Source organism: Temnothorax americanus, unplaced genomic scaffold, assembly GCF_048541705.1.
Source record: "Temnothorax americanus isolate GAGA-0224 unplaced genomic scaffold, ASM4854170v1 Scaffold7, whole genome shotgun sequence".
Lineage (NCBI taxonomy): Eukaryota > Metazoa > Arthropoda > Insecta > Hymenoptera > Formicidae > Temnothorax > Temnothorax americanus.
The window spans coordinates 1,000,032-1,024,102 of NW_027509792.1; the positions used below are offsets into that span (position 1 = coordinate 1,000,032).

The 24,071-nt window shown below is 42.2% G+C and overlaps 3 protein-coding genes across 7 annotated transcripts in view; 2 read left to right on the forward strand and 1 right to left on the reverse strand.

The window, feature by feature from the left end:
* Nucleotides 1-286: 286 nt before the first annotated feature.
* On the reverse strand, nucleotides 287-7,377 carry Strip (striatin interacting protein). 4 transcript variants are annotated; one of them, XM_077422083.1, is made up of 13 exons: nucleotides 7,129-7,377; nucleotides 4,957-6,091; nucleotides 3,836-3,952; nucleotides 3,489-3,772; nucleotides 3,230-3,408; nucleotides 2,835-3,148; nucleotides 2,573-2,762; nucleotides 2,288-2,442; nucleotides 1,968-2,212; nucleotides 1,561-1,788; nucleotides 1,287-1,458; nucleotides 981-1,185; nucleotides 287-884 (listed from the first exon to the last, which is right to left on the reverse strand). In XM_077422083.1, exons 2-13 carry the CDS (start codon nucleotides 5,173-5,175, stop codon nucleotides 619-621), a joined length of 2,574 nt encoding a protein of 857 aa, XP_077278209.1. In that variant the 5' UTR covers nucleotides 5,176-6,091; nucleotides 7,129-7,377; the 3' UTR covers nucleotides 287-618. The 4 variants fall into 4 exon arrangements, with proteins under 4 accessions (XP_077278209.1, XP_077278207.1, XP_077278210.1 ...); XM_077422081.1 differs by having other exon boundaries at nucleotides 288-884; nucleotides 2,546-2,762; nucleotides 7,129-7,376; XM_077422084.1 differs by lacking the exon at nucleotides 4,957-6,091 and having other exon boundaries at nucleotides 288-884; nucleotides 2,546-2,762; nucleotides 7,129-7,376.
* Nucleotides 7,378-7,688: 311 nt separating this feature from the next.
* On the forward strand, nucleotides 7,689-13,679 carry Wls (Wnt ligand secretion mediator). The gene is made up of 12 exons (XM_077422121.1): nucleotides 7,689-8,239; nucleotides 9,212-9,393; nucleotides 9,478-9,583; nucleotides 9,648-9,772; nucleotides 9,866-10,015; nucleotides 10,119-10,296; nucleotides 10,387-10,514; nucleotides 10,614-10,619; nucleotides 10,692-10,853; nucleotides 10,960-11,187; nucleotides 11,260-11,413; nucleotides 11,551-13,679. The coding sequence occupies exons 1-12, from the start codon at nucleotides 8,134-8,136 to the stop codon at nucleotides 11,649-11,651; spliced, it is 1,626 nt and encodes a 541-aa protein (XP_077278247.1). The 5' UTR covers nucleotides 7,689-8,133; the 3' UTR covers nucleotides 11,652-13,679.
* A 275-nt stretch (nucleotides 13,680-13,954) lies between these two features.
* The window catches only part of Ubce2h (ubiquitin conjugating enzyme E2H), a 39,795-nt gene continuing 29,678 nt past the window's right edge, over nucleotides 13,955-24,071 (forward strand). The window contains exons 1-2 of one of the 2 annotated variants that reach the window (XM_077422113.1): nucleotides 13,955-14,418; nucleotides 15,019-15,396. In XM_077422113.1, coding sequence (XP_077278239.1) covers nucleotides 15,344-15,396 — 53 coding nt within the window. In that variant the 5' untranslated portion in view covers nucleotides 13,955-14,418; nucleotides 15,019-15,343. The remainder of the gene's footprint in view (nucleotides 14,419-15,018; nucleotides 15,397-24,071) is intronic. The other variant, XM_077422112.1, reaches the window with a different exon arrangement.

The following is a 24,071-nucleotide window of genomic DNA, read 5'->3' on the forward strand; positions in this document are numbered from 1 at the left end:
TACAAATTGATGCCATGATTAACAAGTTTCTCCTGAAGATTGCATATGTTCACTGTGATAGAAAAGGAGAGGACATGTAAAAACATATAAATGTAGGAAATTGAATTATGGCGTATTATTATATGCCTGTAAATTATGATATATATAACTCGATCTATGGAAAAATCAGATGGTACTTTTAGCAGCAAAAAAAAAACAATGTATTTTATTAAAATGTTCTGAATTTTTAATATATTCTCTTTTATATATATACATATATTATATATATATATATATATATATATATATATATATATATAAATTATACATTTATTAAAAATTGGTTGCCTATAATGATAGAAAATGACTATAAGCCACTATGTTGCATTGCACAAATTAAATACGAAAGAAATTTGAAATATTTTACGCGTTTCATCAGAAAGTCTCTTTGTTAAACATTTCCTAAATTAGAACCGTTCATCGCGATATCAAATGCAACTTGGAAATTTTTGCAGTGTCGATATGGCAATGTTTTTTCGCTTGAACATTTCTCACAAGTTTTGTAATTCGTAAAAATGTCGCAATTTCATTCAAGTCTATGATTTAAGGATTCACATGCGCTTTATACTTATATGAAATTTAGATTTCACACGCCGCAGGATCCAACAATTCATCCCAATTGATACTCCTCTGAAACACCTCCTGTTGCAACCATAATTCGTAATGTTGCTTGAACTCCTCGGTCAATTCCACATTTGCACCGAGCACGGACGTTACTGACGCGTCGACCGGTTCCATTTCCTCGTCTCTCGGAACGTTCGAATATCTTCGATTATTGAACTGATCAACGCAGGTACGTAGCTCGCATTCTTCAACTTGGAAATCCCACGGCCGTGCTTCTAAATCTGTTTAATCATTAGTAATTTGAAAACGTTATAAATTCTTTGCAAAATCATCATTAACGTGAAGTATTAAGTAAAATATTTTCAATTGTTTATTACCATTGCCGTACGCCCAATCGTCATTTAAGCGATGTCGAACCTTCGCATAAATGACACTAATAGTTTTCATGTTTGTCTTTCTCCACTGCCGACCGAGATACTTCGTCTGCATTTTCAATAATTTTAAAACGTATAATTGCATCATTGCATGCCTGACTTTTAACGTGCGTTTCAAAATAGGTGCTGATTTAAAAACGACTAACATCTGCAAATATAAGTCCAACAAATTAATATTTTTATAAATATAAATATAAAATGTAATATTAAAAAAATAGCATTATTGATTTTTAATAAAAATTGGCTTACCATTATCCTACTGTGTTTCCACTTGGTTAATTTGTTTAAAATTCTTAATAAATTAATACAAGAGAAAACATTTCTCCATGAGAAAGACTGACTATGGCCGATTTCGAGACTTTCCGTAGTTAACTCCGGCTGATCGCCAATGACACACATGGGAAAGTCCAAAATAGGAATACTGTTGTAATATAAATTATCGGTTATACATATATTGTGAACACTTATGCCCGACGTTGGTGAAGGGTATTAGAAACTTAAATCGCAATAACATTTTACTTACACATTCTTCGCTTCAATGTATGCTATAATGTTCTGATTTAAAAACTTCAATACGAGAGGTATGCAATTGGCAAATACTAAATGCTGTGACATAAATTCGAATTGGTATACGTGATTCAGTTTGAAATGTTTGAGCAACAGTAATAAAATTGCAGAAACGGCTTTAACAATAATCTCCTTATGTCGGTTAACATCGATTCCTAATTTCATCGATTGCAGCACCGTCATTCTAAAAGTGTGTTATAAATTAAGTATATTTACAATACACATATCATTAGAAATATATTCATATTTAACAGCTGCAACATCATTAAAAAATCGGATATAACTAATGAATTATATTTGATATTTTTATCTCTAAGATTTTATGTACATTGATATGTTGCATCTATCATTACTCATACTCACGGCATCTCCTCTGGCAACACATCGGCCAAGATATTAATGCTGTCTGTTTTAGCTTTGCTTGTCGGTGCAGCAGCAAGTAATATTTTCAGTAAAGCAATCATATATTGCGGCAAATTTGGTAATATAGCTTGATAAAGAATTTCCGTTGGTGTTTGACGAAGCGGTGGTTCTAGAGTACTCATTGGATTTCTTGCTATCTCTTCTTCCTTCCTTATCTGAATTTCCGCTAGGGATGTATACATATGCTAAAATATATTATAATATTAGATATTACAATAGCAGATTATACCGCAATACTGTCATAAGCCAACAAAATATACCTTTTTAAGGGTAGTGACACCTTCGTGGATTGGTTGCGGTAAACCCGCTAAACTCTCTCTATCTCCTTGTAATTTGTAACCGACAAACTTCATTCTGGCAACTTCAAGAAAGCTGTCCACGTCCTTTTGCCTCACTTTGGGTGTCCATGGTAAACCTGATTGATGATATATTAAATATTAATACTTGAATATATATATATGTGAGAATTATAAATAAAAAACTTAAAAAAAGATATCACTTTTTATTATAAGCTATACCTTTTCCCTTTATAAGTTGTGGAGTACCTGGCCTTAATTGTGACTGATTATTCTGATCTTCGTAATACGATTGATTCCAGCCGCCAGGTCCACCAGGACCCAGGAATACAATCAGTTCGCCGTCTCCTTCATTTGCCGTAGTATTATTTGGAGGTTCTCCTCCTTCGTATTCCATACCTAAGCCTGGATCATCTAACGAGCTTTGTTTCATCAAACTCTGAAAAATGTTTGACGATTAACATGCGTGAAAGTAACAATCATATAGGATAATCTTAGATCGATGAATTACCCGTCGAAAAGGTCGATTGTTCCTTTTCTGATTTTGCGTTTCTAACAAATCTGCTGCGCTCATAGGCGGAGAGCTGGCTCTCATCGTCCTAGCGACTTCGATAGTGTCTTCCTGTAGCGTATCGAGCCCCGCCTCCTCACGATACTGCTTCTTTAACTCTCTGAGTGCGTCGATGCCGCCAAGAGAGACCAGGATTAACTTCCACAGAAGCAAGAGAACTTTTTTCATAGGAAAATGTGGTGCCGAGCCGCTGCAGAAACACGTCACCATGCCGAGAAGTTTAACAATCAGTAATTCTTCTCCATATGGATTTACTGCAAAAGAAATAGCCGTTTTAAAAGGAACAAATTTTTTGTTCGTAAGCATTAAAATGTGCCGTATAAACAATGACGTACCAAGATCTTCTTTAAATCCTTCAACATCGTCTTTATATTCACTGTGCTCGATATTTTTTAATTCCTCTCTCATAACTTCTGTTATAATATACAAAACGGACAGAATGACTCTTAAGTCTATCGAATCAGCGAGGCTAACGGCTAGCTTTCTCATCGCTGAGGTAGCAGTTGTGCTATTTCTACAAAAATTACTCAGTAGAAATTCAACCTGAATTCAACTGTTCTAATAACGTGCATACACACGTACGAAGAAACCTACTCAATCTCAATGTTCAGCAGTTCAACAAACGCTGGAAAAATGCCAGCTTCGTAGAGTAACATTACGTTTGTTCTAGTCCAGTCTTGTTGCTCCTTGTCAGACTGTACCTCAGCCCAACAACCCTGAGCTAAATAAAGAATACAACGCGCCGCTTTCATCCTGAGTTGTTTATTGGAAACTTCCAGTTGATCCAGTAACTTGTAGATTATCGATCTCTGTTGCGGTCTCGTCAAGTTTTGCCACCACGGCCGTAACTTGTACCATTCCATCTGATCCTCAAATGCCTGGAATTTATTTAGAGAAATCACACATGATTCGCTCTTGCACTTGGTAAAACAGAATTGTACCTTAAGATTAAGCTGCAACTCATATTGCTCCGTATAACTATACAACTCGGCGATTTCGTTAGAGTGTACGTCAGTGTCGTCATAAACAAACTCTAGATCCGTAGTTCTGTTGCTTTCCTGGAATAATAAAATAATGAGACACACGTTAAATAACTTGAAGACGACATTAGGCGAATTGAGTGGCAAGAGCTGCTTGAGTCACGCAATTTTTATTTCTGCTGAACATGAATATCGTCTAATATTATATCAAATTTGCTACAACACTTGTAAATAAGACGATAAATAAAACAGTACGTGTTAACGCGTATCATGGAAACAGCATATATTGTATTAACGTTTCCATATATTCGTAAACATTATCGTTAATTATTATTTTAAGTACAATTAAATTAGAGAGTGAGATATCGCTTTGTGAATATTTTTCTTTTTTCAAGTTTCAAGATGATTTGTAATGTCGCGATTCAGAATCAAATTCCATTTAGTTCTATTTAATTTTTGACTCGCTGTGTAATATGAGAAACACTTTGAGGATCAGAATACATGCATACATAAAATATATATAAAAATACATAGTGCACAGAATTATAAATAAAATTCTATCCTAAATTCTAGCCTACTTTGAACCTATAATTTATCAGATTAAAGGCCCTTTTTAAAGAATTGTTCAAGTCTTGTCAGAATTTAAAGGATTGTTCAGTCTTGTCAGAATTTAAGATAGAGAGTTCGCGATTTCATATCCTGTAAGTATAACAAAAATATTTGAAAAATCAGAGTATACAGATGCAATATATTAAATTGAAATATATAAAAATACATGGCGTGGAAAATTAAACAGAATTCAATTCTATCCTAAAATCTGCTACACGTCTAAAGCAAGCTTTGTTTAACATTTAGCCCTTCTGCTAGAACTTGTGGATGCTTTTTTTTAAATGTCTTTGGAGTAGGCTCGGTCTTATCGTCGTGTCTCCAACTGATTGCTCCAGTTTTTTGACACAGAATTTCTGATTTCCCCCCTGAATTCGTGGACGCTGGTGTGGACAGGTTAGGATCGCCGATCTGGATCACCGTCGCGTTTATACGCTATGCAAATTTTCCCGAGTGCTTTTCCAGCGCGGACTCACGTCGTTGCTGGCCGCGACCCGCGAGAAGTAGGTATGGATGGGCGGGAGTTGTCTCCCTTGGAGAGGATCACGCTTGCCGTTCCCGTTCGCGTCCATCGCCACGTCGCCCAACATCTCTCGCGACGGGTGGTGGTGCTCGGCCGCGAGACTCTCGGCGCCTTCTCTCCTCAGACCATCCTCCAGCTCTCGGTCCAGAAGTCTCGTTACCAACCGAGACATTTACGTCGGCCCCAGGTCCTCTTCTCTCGGGCGGCGGGCAGAACGACACGAATTCCACAATCCACCGTGTGTTTGTTTCCCTCCCCCCACCCCCGCTTACGTCACTCCCTAACCCCGGTCTACGGTCTACGATCAACGGGGATACGACGTGTACGACACCCGTCGGACGCCTTCTTCGCGACGCGAGACGCGATCTCTCTGCTCGCGATCGGACGCGTTCGGGGACGGTCGGCGTTTTATTCCCGCGAAACCCCCTCGCGCGATTACGAATCGTGTGCTTGTCTAATCGTGAGTTTCTTAACACGACGAAAAAAAATACTTGTGTGTATATTATTATTACTCGACAATGGCAACGTATGATGTAACGATATCAGGATAAAATTAAAGAATAATGTAACAACTTTAATATTGATTATCAAGTTGATGTATGTATGTACGTTATAGGCAAGAATAACTTGGGAAGATATAATTTAGGAAAATTTATAGGCAATCTTCCCGCTTTGTTTCTTTCTGAACATTCATTATTTTCTGAAGCTTTTTAGAAGGATATATACATCTGTCTTTTCGCGGAAAGTATGAAAAAGTATAAAAAAGTGAATAGAATAAGTAAGTCTTTCTTTCCAGCTGGGTCACATTTCACATTAGCACTCGAAATAACTGTAGTTTCAACGGAGAATAAAAGAGGAAAATTTAATGAGAATTATAACTTAAAAAAAGCCAAGTACCTAATCGTTTTCTATCATGTCAATTATTTCGATGCAACAATCCGGAAATGCAGCCCGCAACGTTTTATGGATGAACAAAAGGATTTTCTCCAAGTAGCTGTTGTACTCTATAGAGGATTCTGCTTTGGAAATTTCGCTTATGTCACATGCATGTATTTCACGTCTACGTCTAATGCTCATCTAGTCCTCATCTAACAGTAATAAAAAAAAATACACGAGAAAAATTATATGAGGAGAAAAGTCATTTTTACATGATAAAAAATAGAGAAAAATTATATATAATTAAGATACATATTAGATAAATTATATGAAAAGGGAAGTACATATGATACTATATAATAAAAAGGAAATATATATATATTTCTTATATTTCTATTAATATATATATATATACAATAATTAATAGTATAAATTACATGAGATATGTACGTTACTATGTACGTTGGAAAAATTATATGAGAAGGAAAGTACACATTATACGAGAAAAATTGATGAGAAACGTATATTTTTTATATTTCTATTAGAATCTAAATAACAGAATTATATGAGAAAGAGAGAAAACTATATAAGGGATACATAAGTTAGAAAAATTATATGAGAAGGAAAGTAGGTGTGATATTGCATAAGAAGCATATACTCTTTCGGCGAATGCCACGAGCTCGACGACGAGTTCCCCATTATGTATTAGAATCTCAGTGATAAAGAAATTATATAATAGAGAAAAACTTGCACGAAGGAGGCAACTCATAGAAAAATTTATATAAATTATTATACGGGAATAGAAATATATGATATGATATTATACGAGAAAAGAGAAGTGTATATTTTCTATAAGACATTTCAGGGTAACACACGAAGGTACGATCAAACACATAACAAATCCAAATTGGCGCACACAAGCAAGATTGCGCTACTACCAAATAGCTCGATTTTGTTGCTCGTTTGTAAAAAAAAGCCAGCGGCACACGGAGCATGTTTTCCTGCTGGATTGCTTGCGTAAGTGCAATTATAGTAATTTACTAGATGGAAAACATGCACCGTGTGCCACTGGCCATAACAACAGTCTTGCATTCCTGGCTTCTGAAAACATTCGCCAAAGTATTGTATTCGTAATGAAACGATATGTATATATACACACGTGTATATTCAGCGTGAAACCAACCTGTGAGATAAGTACAAAATGCGTTCAACGAATACATCCACAATATGCGACTGGCAATACCCTTACCATGTTTAACCTAAAATTAATCTAAACGGGAGGATTTTAACGGAGAATCAGCTCGTCGTCAGCGTTCCCCCGCGCAACTGTCGTTCAGAACGTCAAACGCGACCATCGTCGACGCGAGTCACACGTGAGTCCAACGTCGTCCGGCATAAGAACAAACGCTCGTGATATTCCTTCTTTATTTTTACCATTTCACGAAACGGGAAAGGGAAAACCAAATGGAGCATGGAGCATGGAGCGCAGGAGCGCCGAACTGCCGGAGAGCGGAGAGCGGAGCCAGAGAGAAACCTGAGAGAGGCCATCCCGGCATTCCCGGCGTCCCGGGCGCCGCTGCGCGATCAGCGCGATGCCTACATTGCCTACACTGCCTACCACGTCACCGTATCGATCCGTCGCGCTCCGTCGCGCCGGCGGCGCGGAGCGGCGGAACGTGATTGGCCAGATCCGGGGGCTCGACTCAACGCGTTCCACCTCTCGCCCGACTGTGCGGCGGCTCGGCGGTTGAGTTGCACTTTCTCAGGCGGCGCGTCGGAAAATGCAACGCACGAAAGGCCGGGGCCGGGACGCCGGGATCCGAGATGGCCTCTCTCAGGTTTCTCTCTGGGGAAACGGAGCGGGGCGTCTCGCGCTCGCGTCTCGTGGCGCCGAGGAATCGATACGTCGCCGGCGAGTGGTGAGTGGCGAGACGCCGGGCAGGCGCGAGAGCTCGATAGGTCTCGAAATTCGAAATTTCGCGAATGCCGCGAGCTCGACGTCGCGCGGCGCGCGTCGGCGAGTCCCCCGGGTCCCCCAACGCTGGCTTCCATTTTGACGGACCGATCCCCGGCCCCGGCTCGCAAAACGTGAGTCTGTTGTCGTTCCGCGTCTCGCGTCATCTCGCTCGGCGTCGGGCGTGTGCGCGTCTCGGCCGTCGGCGTCGGTGAGTGTCGGAGACCTGAGAGATCCCTCGGACGTCGCCGGTCGCGCCGGAGGTCGGGATAACGGAGAGACGGAGAGAACGGCGGCAAGATGCAGGGCACCATAATCGAGAACCTGAGCGGCAAGAAGCTCTCCGTGCTGGTGATGCTTCTGATAATCGCGCAAATAGTCTGCTTCCTGATAGGCGGTTTGATCGGTGAGTCAGAGCGTCGCGCACGTGGATCCGTATCCTTAGACACGTTCGCGTTGTCGTTTGTCGTCCACGTGAAATAAATGAGCGACATGTAAATACATTTTGTAAATATACTGCATCTTGGTCTCTTTTTTTATTCTATTTTGTTACATATAATATAGTTATTTTTATGAAAGAAACTTATAATAATCTTTCAATGATGTTTTTATAATTAATTCTGAGGTTGTATATATTCGATAAAAATCTCTGTTACTATCTGTCGATTATAAATTCTTCTTTATTTTCTTACTTGCATTTTAATCTGTTGACTCTTTGGACGATTAGCTTTTAAGGTCGCTTTTGACGATCTACAATTCTCATCGGAATTTAGAGTAGAATTCCTTTTTGCTTGTTACTTGTTAATTTCGAGAGTCGTTAGTTAATTATCCATTTATTTGAATAGAATTCTGTTCATAATTTTATGTACTATGCAAAATAAAATGTTGAAGAATCAGGATTACACAGATATATGAGATATATTAAAACACGTAGATGTATGCATATAAAATTACAAATACAAATCTGAAACAAATTATGGACCTTATAAAGCAGACTTCAGAATAGAGATATATTTATAATTTTATGTGCACGTGCATTCTGATATTTTTGATATTATATAAAATAAAAAGAACCGTATCCTGAAATTTAAGGCAAATTATGAATCTTTTATAAAGTGGCTTTTAGGAAAGACGCGTGTTTATAATTTGATATACTAGTATTTCGATAAATATTTTGTATACGTGTGTATTTTGATTCTTTAAACGTATTTTATATTACGTGAAATTATGAATAGAATTCTATCTTGGGAGAGAATTCTGACAGGAATTATAGATTTTCTGAGGGACTTTAGAGATATAATAAATTGTTATAAAATGTATAATAACTGTCTTTTTTAGATAAATTTATATAAAATATATAACGTGCGTGTCTTTTTAGCACCTACACCTGCCAGCAGTCAGAATATTCTTGGCACACCGTGCAAAGTTATAAGCGTTAATGGGTCTTATGACGAAGATAAATGGTTTTACTCAAGAGGAGAAGGTTCTTGTACCCCGGTCGACATGCGTCATTTTAGTTTGGACACTCAACAGGCCTATCAAGTTATATATACGTTTCAGGTATAATTTATAAAATTATGTATAACTAGTAGTTACAAGAGAGGTTTTGAACTATAAAGATTTAATAAATCTCTTTTATTTTAGATGCCCGTTCCACGAAACAGTATGCAGCTTGATTATTCGAGATGGCAGCAAAACTTGATAGGTGTTTTACAAGTGGATATATCTTATACCAACCAGATTGAAATTGGTAATGTATCTGCTGCTGTAAAAACTTTTTGTTAACTATGATTCTGACATAGTTTTCTCTGTAGCTCCTAGGACGAAAATAACATTGGATGCACGGCTAGCGTATCGAAACAAAGGAGATCCAGATAATGCATGGAAACCATATGCCGCTTCTATCGTGGAAAGAATTTTGGATTGCAGCATAGACAAGGTACATTTACGTATATAATATTATTAGTGAATATATATATTTGTTATCCGCACGCATACAAATACAAATTTATAAATGTCTAATTTATTCCAGCCACTGGAGCACTATAATTACAATTGTAGTGTTATGCCATTGTTTGAATTAGGATCTTTGTATCATGATTATTATCTGTTGAATATTCGTCTTCCTTCTGACACTCGTAAAAATCAAGGACTGGGACACATTGTTGATTTATGGCTTACGGTAAGTATCGGAACGTAAAATTCTTACATCGTTATGAATAATAAATTTATAATTTTGATTAAAAATTATTTGATTCGATGTATTATTTGCGATGTTAATCTAGGCTATTAATCAAAATGGCGGATTCACGAAGGTGTGGGTGAGTCTGAAGACCATTTATTTCCCAGTAGTGCTAGCTGTTTTGGCTTGGTATTGGAGGAGAGTGTACATGTTATCCAGATCGCCCGCTCTTTTGGAGTACATGCTCCTAGCTTTGGGTTCTGCCTTAACATTTTTAAACCGTATGTTAATTGCTCCGTGCTTAATTTATAATTTCCCAAGTTTCCTATTTACGCGTATTTATCTATAAATCGTTATTATGTTATTTTCAGTGCCATTGGAATATTTGACACTCGCTTACGACATGCCATTTATGCTTTTGCTGGGTGATATTCGACAAGGGGTATTTTACGCAACATTATTATCATTCTGGCTTGTGTTTGCCGGTGAACACTTGATGGTAAGAAAATTGAACTTTTATTATTTAAAATTGCTCTAATCGTATTAGTAATAACTTACATCTTTTTTGTTTTGCGTACCGCATCTTGGTCTTCCTTAGATTCAGGTAAGTTTTCTTTTACGTATGAATTTTTATTTTCTTAATGAAAGATACCGAATTCGATAATGTACGTTTCAGGAGGGTGACCAAGGCAATTCGTTGAAATGTTATTGGCGGCATCTCTCCGCGGTAGGTACCGGTTGTCTCTCGCTGTTCGTATTCGATATGTGCGAGCGTGGTGTACAACTGAGAAATCCATTCTATTCAATTTGGGTCACTGATCTTGGCACGAAATTGGCAGTATCCTTTCCAAATTATCCGATACGCATCTTTTTACAAGAAACGAGATTAAAAGAGAATTTTAAAATAATTTTTTAGATTAATTTCCTTAATCTTAAAATAATAGCTGTCTTTCATTATCATGGCTGGTATATCGGCCGGAGTATATCTGTTATTTTTATCTTACATGATATGGAAAGTGTTCGTGAACATTAGCGCGAAGAGAGCCGTTTTACCTAGCATGAGCTCGGCGCGACGCCTGCATTATGAGGGTGTCATATATCGTTTCAAATTCTTAATGATCGCCACTTTATTATGTGCGTCATTAACCGTCATTGGTTTTATACTCGGACAGGTAAGAAATTGATATGTTTTAATTATATATAATTAATTGGACAATTATATATGTATGACGTTTCTGAGATAGGTTGCGGAAGGTCAGTGGAAATGGGACGAAGATTTACAGTTGGAAATGACTTCTGCCTTTTTCACTGGGGTATATGGAATGTGGAATATTTACATCATTGCATTATTATGTCTCTATGCGCCTTCCCATAAGCAATGGCCAATTGAGCCATCTGGTAAATATACATTCCTATTTATAAATTAAATATACATTTGAGATTCTTATATATCACGTATATTAATATTAGATCTTAAATTTCATCAAATTTTATTGATATATTTATGCGATAAAACATGCTATTTTAACTTTCAGAGAACAGTATTAGTGAAGAAATCGAATTTTCTCCTTTGCCAACCGATCCTAATGAGATGCTGTCTCTGACTGCATTTGCACGAAAAACAGCAGTAGAGTAAAGTACATATGTCTACTTGTGTACATTTTGTAAGAATCAGGACAACGCGACAAACTCTACTTAATACTTAATGTACTTAATTGTTATAAGTAGCGCTTGTAAGTAGAACTGTACTTAGATTTTCCACTATTTATTAGGAACCCAATGACTGATAATACTCCTACACACGATTTTATATGCCAAATTTGACTATTTATTGCTTCCAACATTTTTTTGTATGTTTTTATATATATATATATATATATACCTATATTTATAATATTATATTATCTATAATAAGAACATATATAAGTCATTTCATCTTCGTACCTATTCGTTGATATTTGTTATAAGTACAAATTCTGGAGTAGATTTAATATAAGATCTGTTTTTTATACCATTTACACAAAAATTTAGCGTAATTACAACGTAAATATATATGTATGTTCAAACACAAGTGACGTGTAATATTTACAATCACGTAATACTTAAAAGAACTATACGAGAGAAAGTATTAGAATAAAACAATAGATCATGTTATTTTAATAGAAAATCTTTAACATGTTATATACAAATATTTTCTACATTCTTATTTAAATTCGCGAAAATATTGCACGAACGATAATCAAACATTTCCGAATCAAACGTTTTACATTATGCACATGAGATGAAATGACTTTACGTAGTAAACAGCAGCTAATCTGTAATTGAGATAGAATTTACACAGTATTATATGGATGTATTACCGTACCGCGTAGACAATTAATGTTTATAAAGCTACTAATAGATAAGGTATATTTTTAATTGCTAAATATCGATGAAATTTTTATGTTGAGATAAAAGGTTAAAGAATTTTTTCTTGACATATTTTTGACATGTAAAATTTTTACAACTTTCAGTATTACATGCTTATAGCAATCTGATAGATAGTATTCCTGCACTAATCTAATCATTTTCTCTTATATTAACACGTGACTCGTCTGTTAACGTAAGAGCTGTATTACATACTTAAACAGTTAAGTATTTTTAAATCGACATTGAAAATTTGAAATAGCATTCCAATCTTACACGATGTTATAAACATTAAATGTGTTTATATAAGTGATTTGTTGCAATTAATCAGCAACGTATCGAGCAGATATACTAGGAATTCGTAAAGCATATACTTATTTCTTCTATTCACTTGTCCATATATTAAGCGTGAGATGCGTGAAGCGAAGAACGTAGTTTTTACTTCCTACGTCGAATCACATAAAAAAGCCTCCTATGATATCTTATTATATTATACATATCATTATTGGGCATTCGTCTATCATTTGTAACACAGTGTATTCGATCATGATTGATAGTATTAAGAGCCAGTATTCGTGATTTATTGCGGCATCTTGAAAGTAACAAATTTCAAAACGGAAAGTATGTGCCAACTCACTTAAGTCTGCCATTCAAAATAGCGTCAGTTTTTTATCATATACATCGTTACATATACAAAGTATTAATGCAAGTCTTTCACTTTAGATACGCTATGAATACGCAAGGTGTAGTTTGCACGAATCTATTATTTCAAATTAGATCAAGAACTGTTCGATAACATTTTACAGAGATGATTGTGTATGTATTTAATGTAATATCGAGACACTTAACGTAGCACTTATTATAGGCACTGATTATAAAGTAGCGTTTTATAAAGTAAGGTGCAATAGTAGTTTCTCTCCGTATGTCGACTTCACGCTAGTGCATCTATTAATCAAGTAATGTAGCGGTATTTAAACTAGACACGAGAGAGCGGAGTTTACACAGAAGATTCTTCTCTTTTACCTTTCTAAACAATTGATTCGAGCAACGACCCAATAATTAGTCCTGGACTTTTCTCATGGATTCAGTAATAATCCACGCTGTTTCGTTGTTATGTAAAAGAAACATTGTACCGAAAGCAATTGTATTTGTAAGTAAACCCGACGTACACTACGATACCGTGCACCGACTTCGCAACATTTTTATATAATTTGGTGATTTTTATACACTTTTTAAATAAACGAATCTGTCGTGGCCATTTCTGCATTTTGCGCGACAGCGAATCTAGTGGGATAAGCGTTTGTATCGCGATTGGTATTCAAACGCGTGAATCGCGTATCGAGAGCCATTGCGAATCCGGACGTTAAAATTCCCGCCGCGTGCCGGCGATGGGAAATTGGGAAATGGCGGCAGGCGGCGCGTTATTTGCTCGGAGTCCGCGGGCAGCTTCGCACCACTCGAGGGGCGAGAGATTCTGCGCACGCGCCGAACGCCGCTGTCGTCGCTCGTCGGAGGCAGCAGCGTCGGTCGGGGCCAGGAGGCAGGAGAGTCCAGTGTGCGAGCGACGAGAACGCGATCAGATGGTGGCGAAGATCGTGGATTGACAGGTCGCGGGTTGCACGAGAGAGCGCGAGAGAGAGCGAGGGAGCGCGCGCGCGCGAGAGGGAGAAGGAACAGGCGGTTTTAACGGCGGTTGGCGTTTAGGCTCTCTCTCGGGCAGGACGGGGACGGTTTTTTTCCGTGTGTACGCGTCCGTGGCACGAAAGAAAAGCTACGGAGAAAGAGAGGAGAGAAAGCGAGCCGCGAGTGAGAGAAACACGGCGGTTGACGTGCGCGACGGTCTCGTCATCGACGACGAAATGATCCTCTAGCCTCCCCGTGGCTTCCTTGGCCTGGCCTGGTCCGCGCGAGAAGGGAGGCCGACGAGCGGACTCTCGGAAGCTCGAGGTCACCTCCTTGGAGGAGAAGGAGGAGGCGGACCATCCCTTTTTCGTCTGGTAGTTTCGAGCTTTTTTTTCCACGGGCAGAGAGAGCGAGCGAGGAGAAAGAGAGGGAGAGAGAGACGCACTGATCGCTTGTACACATACAGCGACAGAGAGAGAGAGAGAGAGAGAGAGAAAGAGAGAGAGAGAGAGAGACGCACACGCGCGACGCTCACAACGCGCTTCGCGGAGGAGGGAAACGAAGAAAGGAAGAGAAGAAAGACGGACGCAACGCAGCGCGAACGAGCGCAGTTTTCACCTCGCGGCGTCTCGCGTTCGCCCGCGTCGAATCGCGAGATCGTTCGCGTGATCTCGCCCCGCGTACTCGCCCTTCGGTTAGGGCGAGCCTCGTAAGATCTGGTCGATCGACTGGTCGATTGTCGCGCGTTCGCGAGCGTGCAGTCTTTATTTATTTTTATTTTTCTTTCCTTTTTTTCCCTTCCCTCGCGTCGTTCGTCGCGCGACGCTCGTGTGTGCGTCTGTCTCTCTCTCTCTCTCTCTCTCTTTCTCGTTCTCCCCCCGTGCCCGTGCGCTCCTCCCCCTCCCTTCGCTCTGGCTGACGCTCTCTTTCTCTCTCTCTCGCTCGCTCGCTCTCGCTCTTTCTCGGTTGCTCAGTGCGCTGAATATAACGCTCGTTTTACATTTATCGTCGGGGACAGAAGTGCGTGTCGCCGCAGAGTGCCCGGAGGAGTTCGCGATCGTTCCCTCACGCGCCGAGAAGGGTAATCGACGGGGGCGCTTATCCAGAGGGCCCTCCCGGGGCACGACGGAGTGCCTGTCGGGCTTCGGGCTCAGCTGATCCACGCGAAGCGGACGGAGGAGGAGTAGGAGGAGGGCGGTGGAGGAGGTAGTGGTGGAGGACGCTACCAGGAGCGCCGCGGGGCGAGGAAGGGCCCCAGCCGAACTCAGCACCGTCGACGATCGAGCAGCGCCGATAAATATGTCGTCCCCCAGCGCCGGCAAGCGACGCATGGACACGGACGTTATCAAACTGTATCCTTGGAAGAGAGCCGCTTTTCGCGAAAAAGCTCCCCGTCCGTCGGCGTCGGGCACCATCCCCCTTCCACGCTGGGAGTCCGATAAGTACCTCGTGCGATTCTGCACGTTGTCGCGCAGTGGCGGCGCACGTGAGAGCGACTCGCAATCGCAACGCGCCTCCTACTTGCGCGCGCGCGCGCGTCTGCTGCGCGTGTGTATGGCTTATACAAGGTGCTGAAAAGCTACGAGCGGAATATAGACCTCGCTCGCGGATTTCTTTGTCGCGTCGGGTTGGCGCAAAAGGTTTCGCGTTTCCCCGAGCGTTTTCATGGAGCTCTGTATCGAGTAGAGTTAAATCGTTCTAACGGGATCGAAAAAATGTAAATGAGAAAAGGGGCACGTCGGAGAGAGAGATGCCGCGATTTCTTTTCTAATCTTTGGAAATTTTGTCTCCGACTTCATTTGATGAACACGACAAACCTTTCGCGTCGATCTGATACGAAATTTTGGTCGAATTTCGTAATTTCCTAGTTTTCGATATCAAATACAGAGACCGTCGTGTTCAAATGTCTCTTGATTAACGTCTGCTGGATGTAAACAGAAAGATTAAGCGCTCGTTGGTTGCATGTGTGTGTTCAGAAGACAATCTATTTCTAGACTGTCGTATTAATGGGAAATTCTTCCCGCGGTCTCGTATTATAATCGCTAATTAAACGGACAAGCAAATCTATAAAATTATCGGTAAAAAAAGTCCAAGAATATCTGATAATAATTTAATTAAAGATCGAAACGTCTTTGCTCGCTTTTCGTAGACCACTAAAGTTTTATGGAAATTTAAAGATTCTTCTCTCCCTCCCTCTTTCACCTTTCAACCTCGAGGTCTGTGCACCTAGTTTATTCAGCACTCTGTGTCCAGCGTGTGGATGTGTATGCGTGTGCGTGTGCACGTGGCGAATCGCTGGCTCGCTTATCGAGCACAATGATCACCGTGATAATCGTATTGCCGACGAGGCTCGCGAGCGATACGAAAGGCAAAAAAAAAAAAAAAATTCGCTCGTTTACGCGCGGCGGACATTTAACTCGTCTCCAAGCCGCCCGCCGCTTTGTCGACGTTTCGGCCACAGCTGTTTTTAACCAGCTGACTCGTAGGCGCTTGCGCGTATGCGTTCGTTCGTGCGTGCGTGAACGAGCGCGGTGAGCGAGCGTGTCGTTGTCCCGCTCGCTCTCGCTCACGCTTCGCTCTGCTCCTTTTGTTTTCCCTCCCTCTCTCTCTCTCTCTCTCTCTCTCTCTCTCTCTCTCTCTCTCTCTCTCTCTCTCTCTCTCTCTCTCTCTCTCTCGCTCTCTTTCTCTCCGGCTCTCTCTCTCTCTCTCCCCGTATCGCGCTTTCGAAGACACCTCGCTTACACCTGCCTCGGTTATTTATTTGCGATATAATCACGCGGTTCGCGTCGCCGCTATTTCGAAGCGCCGATGTCACGCCTGGCGATTGCTTCTCGTCCAAACGAAACTTCCGTTCTCTTTGTCCTCATATAGGACTGCGTGAAAAGAATAATGGTTTTTTTTCGTAACGTTGATTATTACGGTGGCGACCGAGGGTGAGCGCTCGAGGGACCGGGGGTTCTCGGATACAGAAAAGCCTCGGGATGGATGGATCTTCCCATTCTTCTTTTTTTCCTTCCTCTTCCATCTTTCACATCTTTGCCTACTTCTCTCCACCTCTTCTCTCGTTTTCCCTCGCTTTTTTATTCTTTTTGTTCCCTGTTCTACAAATAGAGCGTTGCTCTCTAGGAGAGATCTCGTCGAGTCTCCGCTCGAAAATCCGTTCTTCGAGACGCGGAGATCCAGGACCACGGAGACAAAGAGAGAGACAAAGAGGGACCACGGACCAGCGAGAGGAACGTTAATTGAGACGTCACCCTCGTTCGCGGCGAATTCGAAACGAGGCGAGAGCGAAGCGGTCGGAGAGCGCCTTAGCACGCGCGAGTAAAAATAAAGCGGCCGACGACGACGGTCTCTGTATATCCATCGGGCCAGATCTCGCCGTACCGACGCATGTAATAGGACGGGTCGATACGTATATTTCGCGTGCGGTTCGTCATATGCGACGCGACGAAAACGCGAGCGGCGACGCCGACGGGTCTTGCGAAGGTCAGTTACACATCGGCGATCTCTCCTGACTCTCCGTCGATCCCGATCGGCGCGGCGACGAGGAAATTTTTATCCGCGATTTACTCCGCGCGATCGCGGGTATATTTCTCTTTCCGTTCGGATTGCCCGTTGCAAAACTGAAAAGAGGAAGAAGAAGAAGAAAAAAAAAGACGGGATTATTCTTTGCGCAACTACGGCGAGTCCGATAGGTGTGTGACCGCTTAGATGACGCGGTCTCTTTCCTTTGAGAAAGAGCGAACGATTAGCCAGCTGATGCGCTCGAGAGATAACAATATAGATAGAGAGAAGAAAGAAAGTTTAATTAACGCCGATGTGCCGTCCCGGTAATCGACATTTCTTGTTCAACTCGGTAATCTCCCGATACGCCTCGCTCTTTCCCTCGGTCGACAAAGACAGGAAAACGCGCGCGGCCCGCTCCGATCTTCGATAATTCGTCGATAATACCTCCTCCCTCTTTCTTTTACAGCACGTTTACTGGATTTTTCTTTTTTTTACGCGCATGGTGTCGTTACTCAGCGAATGATAGCGAGCGCGCGCGCGTATGTCGGCAATATAATTCTTTTATTCATCGCGATAAACGCGACGCGCGAGTTCGAAGGTCGCTCCGTGGAGCTTCGGGGATTATTATAGAGCGGGCTCTCCGAGTGAGAGAGCCGCTCCGGGAGATACGCGGGGGACGCGCGACGCGCGAATCGATACGCGCCTCGAGAAACACATCGCGCGTTTAATTGTCGTACCGGGCAGAATTATCTCGTGGCGGCGCGAGCGAGGCTAACTGCGCGATACGTTTACACACGTCCCGGCGTGCCATGTTAAGGCCTGGACACACGAATCGACGGAAGACGTAAGACGTAAATCGTAAGGAAATCCACCAATCAGAGTCGACTATTCCCCTCTTTAAGAGGGAAGAAGAGGGGAATAGTCGACTCTGATTGGTGGATTTCCTTACGATTTACGTCTTACGTCTTCCGTCGATTCGTGTGTGAATTACATTGTCGAGACGAGACGCGACACGTGAGATGTAGGTGCAGGTGCAGGGAACAGAGAGGGAAAAATGCAGCGTAACGGGCTTTGAAATAACAGTAGATAGCGTCAAAACGAAGCGACGAGCGCGAAAATGATATTATTTTGGCGAACGAAAGTCAAAGTTTCGAGAAATTCGCGGTTCTCTATTCTATAGCTGTGCGTGACGTGTTACGAGTCGAACGGCACACGCGTGTTTTTGGCCGTTTTTCAGCTCGTCACGACGCATCTCTCCGTGAGATGCGTGGCTCGATATCGTCGAGATGCTGCCGAGCACGCTGACGCTCGCGGGATTATTCTCGTATATACGCGCGTCGTAGAATGGACCTCTTTAATCGTTGTACATCAACACCTCATCGCGCCTAATTTTATCGCAATACCGCTGGTGCGTGCCCCCCCCCCCGGTATTCGTAACAGGTGGAATATCTCGCGGCTTGATAATCCAATTTGCGTCGCACCTCGGTCGTCGCGAAGTTGCGCTCGGCGGAGCTCGTTAACCCTTTCGCTACGGCGTATTAAATTTGCTTTTCTCGAGGTTTACGGCTAAACGAGACGGCTAATTCGTTTTACGATTATCGCCGCGACACGCGGGCTCCGACGCACTTTTGATATTTCTGGCGCGACGCAACGTGGCCTGGCGCGGAAAATATAACGATGTTATAAAATTAATGCCGGCGGAGAGTTTTCCGATCGATCGCTCCTCGATTCTCCAGATACCGACGTGTCTCGAAGTTATCGCGAACTTCTCGATCTGCGACGAATATAAAGCAGTGAGTCATTAGAAACTGCGTAGAACAACTTTATCTCTTTATCTATAGCTTGATTTTAATAATCTTATTTGTTTGAAGAAAGTGCTGGAATTTAGAAATCGCATGTGACACACACACACACACATTATTGAATTTATTTCTCATTTTCTTCCGTTTTTTCTTTCGAAACTTTTAAATGAAATTTGATTTCTATTTAATTATTCTTTTTTTCTCGGCATGGTGCGTGAAAAATTGCGTGCCACGGAACAATATCGCGGTATAACGTGACTCCGCTCGGTATCGGTCGAATTTTCGCGATCACGAAGCGTCACCGGGCCACCTTATCTCGAAGAGAGGACAACACACCGAATTCGGTCTAGCTACCGACAAACGCGCTATGTTTATCGTGATAACAAGGCCATCAGATCAAGCCAGACGTGCACGACGCATGTGCGGGCAATATATCTCGGGGAATTATATATTTGAACGTTTACTTTCGTCGATTATTCTGCCGTCGTCGTGATTACCTCTCCGGCACCGTTCAAACGATGTTTACGATTTCGCAATATTTCGGGGTTAATGCCGGATGCAATCACGTTCGCGCGCAACCGAGATATTTGTAAAACCGGACGCACGGACGAACGCAAATCGCCAGCGTGCGCCTTAAATCGCGCGATGTCTCTTATTTCGCGAATTGCGCAGAGTGTCGCTCGCGCGCGTCAAGTGCACGACGCGACGCGCCGTTTAAAGCGAGTCAGTCGTTTGCGCGGAAAACATTTCGCGGAGTCTCGTCGAGTAACGGGCACGTGGCGCTTGTCCATAATTTAGATCTACCTTCGACGATTTCCGTCCGTCTTTTGAAAATTGAATGAAGTTGTTTTCGAGTAAACGGGAGCCACGGGAGGGCGAGGGGGGAAGGGGATTAAAGACGCGTGACAGCCTCGGACAATCACGATAGCTTCCTCGCGCGCGATGCCGAAGAGTTCTTTCCGTTCTTTCCTCATCGTCTCGCAATATCGATCACGCTGTGTTGAAGCATATGCATTAATGCCGCAAGCCGCCTCGAAACGAGCGAAACAAATTGGATGCGTCCGCGTTCCGCGTTCGTTCCGCTGGGTGCGTTTTAGAATTTCTGGAAAGTCTTTCGTGTTCTCGGACGGCGAATGTGTTAGTCACAGCAGTGACCAGTTTATTTTAAGGCTTGCTCACTTCTATACGTTCACTCGCCGTGTTACACCGATTCGCCACCGTTTTCTCTCTTTCTCCGCGCGAACTTTTACTACCTATTTCGTTTTCAACGGTGCGACCAACGGCGACGATAAAGTTGCCGTATCGTATAAGATTATCGCATATCTGAGAATCATCCTTTTTCCCTTTATAAATCTTATTACGATCGACTCACCTCGCTCTCGTGCGATAGCAGCCGATTAAAATAAACTTTGCATGCTTCTCGTTACTTCGAGCGATACTGATGTTTTCTCGAAACAAACCCGAGTTATAATTGATCGATTAGTTAACAGCGGCTCGCGTGCACACGTACATTTTTATCCCACATATCGTATTTTCGCCCGTAAGGCTTTCCAGGTCTTGTAAAGACTCCGGCGCGAACCACCGTCGTCGCGATATTTTTTCGTCATTTTCTCGGTGGCGAAGCGTCGGCGCGTAAAAGTTGCGGCCCACTTTGCTCAGCGAATTTGCCTATACGCCTCGCGCTTCATACATGTTTTATATTCTTACACTCAGCTTTTATATACCCAGCTGAATTACAAAGTTCCGCGTAATACAAAGCCCCGGCTAGCGACGTGAGTACGCTAGCGCGCGCACTCTTTTGCCTTCCTTCCTCGTTTCGCTTCGCTCGCCCGCCAGCTGATCGACTTTACCGTGCTTTCCCCACCGTCCTTATCGTCGCCGTCGTCGTCGAGGAGCCTCCGCGTTTTCTGCCTTTCCCTTCTCCGCGCCGTGCACGCGGGACGACGTCGCTTGATTCATACCGCAAAAGCATATACGCCGGAGAACCCGAAACGGAGACCTTGCGTTTCGCCGCCACGTAACCGCGTGGGAAGAGCCGATCGCTTAATCTCGGTTCTATCCGTGTTCAGAATGTCTCAAGATCCCCAACGAGAGATATTTCGGGAGATATTTCGAGAGAACGACGGAATTTTGAACTTATGGGAAATATCTTGAAAACTATGCGACTCTCTCCTCGCTTATTTTACATTGAGATTCGATGAAGCGAAGTCTAGTTACTGAATCAGCCGTGAATCGAATTTTATTATCCGTTCGGATTCTTGAAAATTGCCTGAAATTCTTGCGATATTTAATCGATTATGCCTCAGAACGTACGAGCTTATCGATGTCGAAGCGATCTCTGTAATTTTTGGTATAATCGCGACACACGGTCGGAAGAAAACGCAATAATTCCGGAACATACTGCGCGTCGGAAGATAATGCTCGGCTCGTAAATGAGCTTCCGAAGGCCTTTTTAAGGATGACGGAAACGCGCGCCGTAAGCGGAGCAACTCCGCGACGTTTATTCTTTCAACGGTTTTCGAAGTCGAATTCATCTGCGCGTCGCGGATGGTATCTAATTAGAGTAATTAGACGCGTCTCACGTTTAACACCGATGACGTGCACGCGTTTCGAGTGCGTCGTGGGAATAAGCGGCAGGGAAAATGATTGTGCAGCAACGTTTACGGTCCGCGCTCTTGCGTTTTCGACGCAATGCGAGCGCGCGAGCGTAATTGAAGACGCTGCTCTTATAAATTTCTCGCTTTCCCTCTCTCCGTCTCTTCCTTCCTTTCCTAAAGTCCGAGAGCACGGTCGGCTGCTTGTTAAATTATCGTTCATATTACGCAACACTTATTTGTCGCCTAGGGTACACGCCGAGAGTTAATGCCACGCTTTCTTTGAAGACTCTTTATAGTTTCCCGTCACAGTGTTCCTACGGTTTAGCATACGGACGATTGGTCTTCCTATATATAGAAAAGATCGTAGAGTATAACGATAATAACTCCGTTTTACTCCGCTCTGACGCGCAGCAACACGTCTAAAATGCCCGGGATGTAAAAAAAGTGAACATTTAAAATTTAACATAACGACGGTAATGTGAGTACGAAAGATACTTTCTATTTAACAGTCCTGATTACGAGAGAGAATTACGCTTTTATTTCTTATTAGGATTCTTTTTATCTAAATTTTTTTCTACCGTTTCTCTATGAAGTTCATAGTATTTCTGTTTACCCCAAGCATTCTAGATTTACCGTCAATAATTGCACGCCGATATACTCCGTTATACAAATCGATACTCAACGTAATTGAGGCGGAATCATCCGCAAAACTGGCGAATGCAACATCGCGAAATAGTTCGCGGTATTGTTCCCCGGATTCGCTTATTCGTTCAAAATCACCGGCGGCGGGGTTTGGGTCGGTTATACGCTCGATCACGATAAATCACGTCTCGCGATCGAATCCCAGCAGGATCGTCGTGACCGCGATCGCGGCGATACGACGCGAATAGGCTTCGCGGGATGTCGCTGCAGAAGTTTCCTCGCGTATGCAATATCGAAATCAACTTAATCAATTATCCTGTAATTAACGAGGCACTTCGGTAAATCTAGAAATGAAGAGAGGGATCGTTAATGGCTCACTGTAATGGTTTGCGAGCGCGTTCGCGCGTACGAAACGGATAAAGGTCGATTCACACTGTACGACACGGACAATGACACGTATCGGGCCAGCACGACAAAATTAATGCGTATATGTTCAGACTGCACTGCTTCGGCAATCGTCCATCAGTTGACGTTTAGCAGCTACGATGGATGGATCGCGCAACGATGATGAATTGGTTCTTATAGTTTTATTTTTAGACAAGGACGAAGCCAAAGTAAAAAAAAATACGAAGAAAAGAAATCGAAAATGGGTATATCAAATATTAAAAAAAAAAGAAAAAAAAAGGAAACTTGAACGACATTGTCCAAAGACTTACTGAAATATGACGACAAGTTTTACCAATATTTTAGGATACTGCAACGTTAAAATTCCTATTTCGGATGGCTTATTACATATGAAGGACTTAACATTTTCAATTAATTTTTCATGGTCCATCTTCTGCTGCGTTTGTTCTCTACCATTTACTAATTCACACTGTCAGACCGGCACCGACACGGACCGTCAAAATATTCTTTGCGAGAATGTCGGTGTCGGTTCGTGCCGGTGCCGATTAGTGCGGTCAGTTTCATTTAAAAAGCATGTTTCAATGTTTTGTCGTGCCGATATGTGTCGTTGCCGGGAGATGGACCCTCGTATAGTGTGAACCGACCTTAAATCGTTATTACAATCGCGGTGCGTTGTTTGGACTGTGCGACGTACGTATCGACGAACATATTATTAACGCGTATCTTTCCGCTTGTCTCGCGACATTCATTAATACCGGGAGCGCGTCATAGAACTATACAGGCCGCTTCGCGCACGATCCATCGCCCAGTCGAAGGTCTCTCGATTTCTCACGTGCGATTACCTAAGTATCACGTGTTTATCGCGTAGTAAAAACGCATCGATCTCTGTCGAGAGTATCAGTTGGACATTTTGGGCAACCTGTCGCTCCGTCATTTCAATTTCTAATCAGAGTGATTTTATGCGAGATGTGTCGCGTTTCGCCTCGCCTAATCCACGCGGAGAAACATTGTCTTTCATCGGAAAAAGTACAATACTATATCGGCGCAAGACGTGCCATTAATCGCGCGCGCGCA